Source organism: Cebus imitator, unplaced genomic scaffold (assembly GCF_001604975.1).
Source record: "Cebus imitator isolate Cc_AM_T3 unplaced genomic scaffold, Cebus_imitator-1.0 Scaffold536, whole genome shotgun sequence".
In the NCBI taxonomy this organism is placed as follows: Eukaryota; Metazoa; Chordata; class Mammalia; order Primates; family Cebidae; genus Cebus; species Cebus imitator.
This window is the reverse complement of record NW_016107851.1, coordinates 1,136,280-1,142,600: the sequence shown is the minus strand read 5'-3', so window position 1 is coordinate 1,142,600 and position 6,321 is coordinate 1,136,280. Positions and strand designations below refer to the sequence as shown.

Genomic DNA, 6,321 nt, shown 5'->3' with positions numbered 1-6,321 from the left:
GCTGTAAAATGCACGTGGTGGTGAGGTTGTCATGAGGCCTAAAGGACTTCATACCTGCCTTGTGCTCAGGATGGCGCCTAGCTCAGCGCCCCCCAGCCTGGTGCCACCAGCCTTCTCCCAGGCCCCCTTCGCTGGCAGCCCCCACACTCAGCTCTCCATCAGCCACCCCCTCCAGGGTGCAACAAGGAGGCCCTGAGCCTGACAAGGGACCCTGAGCCTGTCCTTAGGGGCATGTGAGCTGAGGCTGGGGCCTGGAGGTGCAGGGGGAGCAGTTGGGCAGATGCAGAGGTCCCAAAGATGTCCCAAGGCCCAAAGACCCTGGTGAAGGAACGGAGGAGCCAGCACTGGGGGAGGGGGGAGCGGGAGCTGGATGGCCTGGCCCTGGGCTGGACACACGGTCTGCAGCCACACCTGAGCTGTGCTATGGAGCCCTAGTCGCCACCTGGGCACGTCGTGTCCTCTGAGGCACAGGGACTCCTGGTCCTTGGCTCTGACCCCTCATCTCCCATAGTTGGGATGATGAGTCCATAGACAGAGCCAGCCTCACAGGGGACCCAAAGGCCAGCTCAGATGGGCAGCAACTGGAGTCCCCACCAGGCACACGCACTCAGTGCAGAAAGCTAACGTGCTGTTTATTTGGGGGATGGGGGAAGTGCTGTGCTAGCTGCTCACTGGTAGCCGGCCAGCTGCAGGATGGTGGGGTAGCGGGTGCGATGGACCATGCACTTCTGGCGGTCGATGAAGAGGCTGTTGGTCATGGAGGTGATGTCCTTCTCCAGGCTCATGCGGCTGTCCTCCAGGTTGCGCAGGGACTGCTCCGCTTCTAGAAGCTTCTCCCGCAGCGCTGCGAGGGACATGTTCAGCTCCTCCACCTCGCTCACCAGCCTGGGGGTGTTGAGGGGTGTGAGCCGGGGCTGGGGAGGGCGGAAGTGTGCACCTTCCCGGCAGCAGGGGACCCAAAACTCACAGGCCCCAACTGGAGCGGGCAGGAGGTCCTGGCAAGACTCACAAAAGAACTCCTAAGGGAACCCCACCAGGAAAGTGGCCCCTCAGCCCACCAGGCTCAGCTCTTGCCATTCCTTATGTCTGAGGGAGGCCCCCAGTTCCTGGAAGGAACTGAGAGGCAGGGAAGGAAGAAAGGTTCTTATGCTCAGAAGGGGCCACTGAGCACCTGTTAACCAGGGAAACAAAAAGATGAGCATCTGCTCCTGGAGCCCAGGCATAGGTCACGCTTTCCATCAGAGGTGTGGACAGCACCCTCAGGGCAGCAGGGCATGGCCCTGCCTGGTCTCTCTGGCCCTGTGGCCTTCAGGAGTTCACCTTGTTGAAGGAGCTTCTTACCAGGAAGTTGAGGCAGCACAGGGTGGGTGAGAGCACGTGGGCACAGGTCCCTGGCACTGGGAGCCCCCAACCCATGACATGCCCAGTGTCCTCTCTGTGCCTCTGTGTGTAAGGCGTGCTTGTGTGTGGCCCCAGGGTCTCCCTCCCCTCTCAATACCTGCAGGGGATGTGTGTGGGGGGGGGGAGGTTGGGGTGTTCATAGGAGCCCAAGATCAGAGAGGCTGGGAGGAGGTGGACGGGGCCACCCGGGGCTGCCCCAGAGGCCCAGGCAGCACCTGAACTGGCCCGAGTCACGGCACAGCTCCACGTTAGGCCGGTGCGAGCGCAGGTACAGCCGGGTCTGGGCGACTCGCAAAGGTGCCTCCTTGTCCTTGATGGCCTGCTTCAGCGCTGCCACGTTGTGCTCCTGGTCTGTGACTTCCCGCAGCGTCTGCAGACAGGACAGTGGCGCTTGGGCCTGCGCCCCCATGCCCCGGCATGTGGAACGCTCCAGACCAGCCTGGTCCTACCTGGGCCCTGGGCTGCGTTCAGAGGGCAGCCCTGTCCAGGGGCCCCGGGGAGGCGTGGCTGAAGGGACAATGTGCACAGGGGCCCCCCGAGGGCTCTGGAGAGTCAGGCACCCTGTTGTCCCTTATCTCTAGAGGTCCAAGAACTCCCATCCCTGGTGGTCACCAGGACCCGACCCCTGCTCAAGGACTCGGAACTTACAGGTAGGAAAGGTCACGCTGATACCCTAAGAGTCAGAGCTCTGCCTGCCAGGCCAGGACTCTTGGGGACCCCCTGGGCGGTGAGTGCTCCCCAGACCTCCTCCTGCCTCCATCCTCCCCACAGCTCCTCCTGCCCAGTCATGGGGGTGGCAACACGCCGATCATACCCAATGTTATCTGGTTTTATGTAGATTTGAGGAGGACTGGCATCTGCTTCTGGGGTCCCTCAGGGTGGGTGGGGCAGAGGAGGGAGGTGTTGAGGGCCCAGGCCAGGTGATGAGGGGGCAGAGTGGTGGGCGAGCTCGGGAGCCGTCCCGGGGGTTCAGGGCACCCCACCTCGTGCAGGTGGTGCTGCAGCTTGTGCCTTGCGTCCTCCAGCTCCTCGCAGCGGCGCCCGAAGGCCAGGTTCACGGCGTCACACTGCAGCCGCAAGTCCTCGGAGGTGTCGCGCAGGATGCAGTCCACCAGCACCCGCAGGTTGGCCGAGGCCAGGCGCTCGCGCTGGGCGCGGCACAGATTGTCCTGAGTGAACTTGGCCCAGGTCTCAGGCGTGGACGCGCTGCAGGCGGGGACAGCCAGGGGAGGGGCAGGGAGGCACTGTAAAGGCTGGGGGCCCTGCCCCACCCCCTAGCGTCCCTCGCCCCCGTGGCCTGTCCGCGCCCCGAGCTCCTGGAGGGCCCGCACGGACTCCGGTGCACCCCGCGCCACCCCACGAAGCCCAGCCCTTCAGGCTCCCTGCTCCCGAGTGCCCCCCGCCCACAACTCGCCTGCGTCCCCCCCCCCATACCCACACCGGGCGCCTAGTCCCCTCGTGCCCCGGCGACCCAGTCCCCAGCACCGCCTCCTCCGAGGCCCCTCTGCAGCACCCCGTAATCCCCCTTCCTAGTACCCAGAACCCGGTGTCCCCTTCCTGCACCCGGGCGTTTGCTGCCCTCCAGTGGCGGTGTTGACGCGCCCTCTGCCGGCCGTGAGCGGAAATGCAGTCCTGCCTGCGCCTCGGGCTGACCCCGCCCCTACCGTGTCCGGTCTCGGGGTGGCTGAGCTCCATAGTTGTGCGCGCGCTGGGCCCTTGAGGGGGTTTTGCTCACCTGCTCATCCCCGGGGCAGACAGTTGCCCTAATGCCCTCGGGGGTAAGAGCTTCCGGGCCAGGCTGGGGGAAGCAGTCCCGAGGGGACCCCCAGGCGAGGGGGAGGCGCGACCACAGCCAGGGCAAGCGCAGGGGCAGGGCTGGGGCCCACCTCTCCTGGAAGGAGGTGGAGTGCGGATGAGACTGCACCTCGGTGCTCTGGCTGTGGAGGCGCCCGCAGGTCTCATCGATGTTGTAGGCCTCCACCTTGTCCGACCAGTCCATCTCGCAGGTCTCCTTGTGCTCCCGGTTCAGCCTGGGGCGGTGCAGGGCAGGGCCTGGGTGTGTGCCCAAGGAGGGTCCTGCTGGGGACCCTCCCCGCAGCAGGCTGGGCCCCAATGCCAGCTTCAAGAGGGAGGCTGGCTCCTGGCCGGCCTGTCCCGGGCGGTCCTCCTGCTCAGCGGTGACCAGGAGCGGCTGCTCAGGCTGGGAGGCTGCGGATCAGATGTGCAGCTGGGCTCTCTGGCCCCTCAGAACCCCAGGCTGGCCGGACCCACCCCATCCAGCCCTGCGCTTCCACTGTGACCTGGGACAGCCCCTGCGGGCTCTGAGCCTCAGGATCCTGTGTTCTATGCCCTGTCCCAGGACCACCTGTGAGTGGGGTCAGGAGGCCTTTGGGGGGACCCACCGGATCTGGCTCACAGCTTGCATGATGGTTCTCTTCAGCAGCTCCTGAATGTTCCGGATGAGCTCCGCTTCCTGGGGGAGGAAACGCCCTGAGCACCAGAGCCGGTCCCTGGTGAGGATCCCAGCAGGCCCAGCTGCTGCAGGCCTTGGTCAAAGCCTGAGCACCCAGAAGGAGCTGAGGGCCGGGCCCTGAGTCCTGGCTGTGTGCCTGGGGTCAGACCCATCTGCTCCTCTGCAGGCCTTTTTCCTGGAAAGTGAGGTTCTGGCCCCTGCACTCTCATTGGGTTTATCCTGGGCTTTTGGGCATTCTCCTTGGTGCCTTGTAAGTGGGGTGTTTTCCTCCAGGGCCTTCCATGGGCTGCTGGATGGGTCCCTCAGTAGCAGTTCCCATGCCCCAGGTCTTAGGGGTCATCACTGCTGCTCGCTTTGTGCTCCCAGGAAAGGCGCCTCCCCTGGCCCCTGGACAGCCCCTGAGGACTCCAACTCTAGAGGCACAGATGCCCCCCCAGGCTGCCCCTTGGGCTCTGTTCTGGGAAAGGCTATCCTCACACCAAGAACAGGGGGGGCACCCTGTGTTTCTTCACACTGCCTGGCTGGTCTCATTTCCTGTGCTTAGGAACAAGCCTTTTCCCTGTGATTGGGGTCTTTGCCTTGACCACCAGCTACCTCCTTGTGTGCCAGGGCCCCAGTCCTGGGCCCTGCTGTCCTGTGGGTTTGCCTCTTCCTGTCTGTCAGTGTTTTCCTCACTGGGCAGGCGCCCTTGGTGTGGGCAGAGGGTTTGGGGGAGCTGCAGGAGTTTTTGAAGCACTGAGAGGGTGCAGGGGGAGGGGCCTGCGGAAGGGGAAGGGAGGGAGGAGGGAAGGCAGGAGGGGAGGGAGGGACTCAAGGTTCTGGCCTGAGCTCCGGTGTGTGGCAGGAAACCAGCTGCCCCTACTGACATCTTTCAGGGATGTCCACAGGACTGCAGTGCATTCTCCGGAGGCCCCAGGCTCTGAGAGGTCAGAGAATTCTGCAGAGCCAGCAGCAGAGCCAGGACTGAGTTACCCTCTCATCCTGAGGCTGCCCCACAGACAAGCTGGGCTGGATTAGGAAGGCATGGGGGACATGGAGGAGGGGGACCTGCCCGTGCAGATCTTTGAGGCCTCTGCTGTGTGTAGGATGAATGGGAGCGGTGGCTCCCAGCCCAGCCCACGCGTCCTGTCCACACCCGCAGTGCTGGCCCAGGACTGGGTTTCCACCTTGGTAGCAGCTGTCCCAGCCAGGGACGCTTTTTGGGGAGGGGCCCTGTGGCTCAGTCCTGGGAGCTCAGGGTCAAGATGACTGTGCCAGTTCAAAGGGGTTGGAGGAGGAGAGGCACCCAGAGGAGAAACAGCTGCTGGGAAGTCAGTCTGTCACAAAGGGGCCAGATTTCGGGACTCAGGGGTCCCACGTGCAGTGGGCTGGGCTCCCGCAAGCCACGTGGCTTGTCCACATGAACTGCCAGGGCCCCTCCTCTCTGTGCCCACAAGTCCTGGCCAACCCAGGCTGCTGGCACCTTCAGCAGCTCCGTCTCCACGTGGTCGCGCACGAGGTTGGGGTGCTGGCGGCGCTCGCGGCACTGCAGGTTGTCAGTGGCGATGGAGAAAGGCACCTCCGTGGCGTCCAGTGCGCTCTCCAGCCGCTGCTTCTGGGCCAGCAGCAGGTTGGTCTCCGCGGCCAGCGCCTCCACCTCGCGCTGCAGCTCCGACTTCCAGCCGTGCGTGTCCTGCAGCCGCTCGCCCACCCTGCGCGTGGAGTCTTGCTGCGTGCGCTGCGCCAGCGCCTGGATCTCTGCCGCCAGCTGCTGGCTCTCGTGCCGCTGCCGCTCCGACTGGTCGCGGTCCGCGAAGGCCTGGTGGTAGCGCGCGTGGCAGTTCTGGAACCACTCCTCCAGCAGGTACTTGGCGGTGCGGAAGCCGGCGGTGGCCAGGCCCGAGGACGTGTAGGCGCCCGTGTTGCGGGCCACCTCGGACACTTTGCAGGGCAGCTCGCAGGGCGGCACCGTCTGCGGGGCAGGCTCTTTGGTCAGCAGCACGTCCGTCTGCGCCATGGTGCCCGCCGTCTACCAGGGCCAGGGGAGTGAGGGGTGTGGTCAGCTAGTTGCGGTCAGCCCCGTGCGGTCAGCGGGGCAGCTCCAACGGCTCAGTCCCAGAGCAGGACGCGGCTCCCAGTCGCCTGGGTGACACTGTACACCAAGATCTTCCTGTTGCTGAGCAACGGGGATCTCCCCTCCAGTGGCTGGGGGAGGGAGCATTCTAGGGGACAAGAAGAACTACCCTCTTAAAGGGCCAGGCAGCCCCAGCCCTGCCCTCCCTGTCCCCGCCTGGTGCAATCAGCAGTGGCCAAGGGTTCCTGTCACTTAGAGGATCCTGGGGCCAGCCTGTCTCCAGCCTCTGTGTCCCACCCTTAGGGTTCAGGATGTGGGTGGGGACCTGCTGCCCTGGCCCCTTCCTGGGTTCATTCATTTGTTGTTTCTGGTTTGCCCTCTGATCTCCTCCTGT

General features: G+C 64.8%; 1 protein-coding gene across 1 annotated transcript; it reads right to left on the bottom strand.

The window, feature by feature from the left end:
* Window positions 1–615: 615 nt before the first annotated feature.
* TEKT4 (tektin 4) lies at window positions 616–6,015 on the bottom strand. The gene is made up of 6 exons (XM_017514735.2): window positions 5,337–6,015; window positions 3,804–3,874; window positions 3,288–3,431; window positions 2,385–2,607; window positions 1,617–1,771; window positions 616–885 (listed from the first exon to the last, which is right to left on the bottom strand). The coding sequence occupies exons 1-6, from the start codon at window positions 5,868–5,870 to the stop codon at window positions 669–671; spliced, it is 1,344 nt and encodes a 447-aa protein (XP_017370224.1). The 5' UTR covers window positions 5,871–6,015; the 3' UTR covers window positions 616–668.
* Window positions 6,016–6,321: the final 306 nt, after the last annotated feature.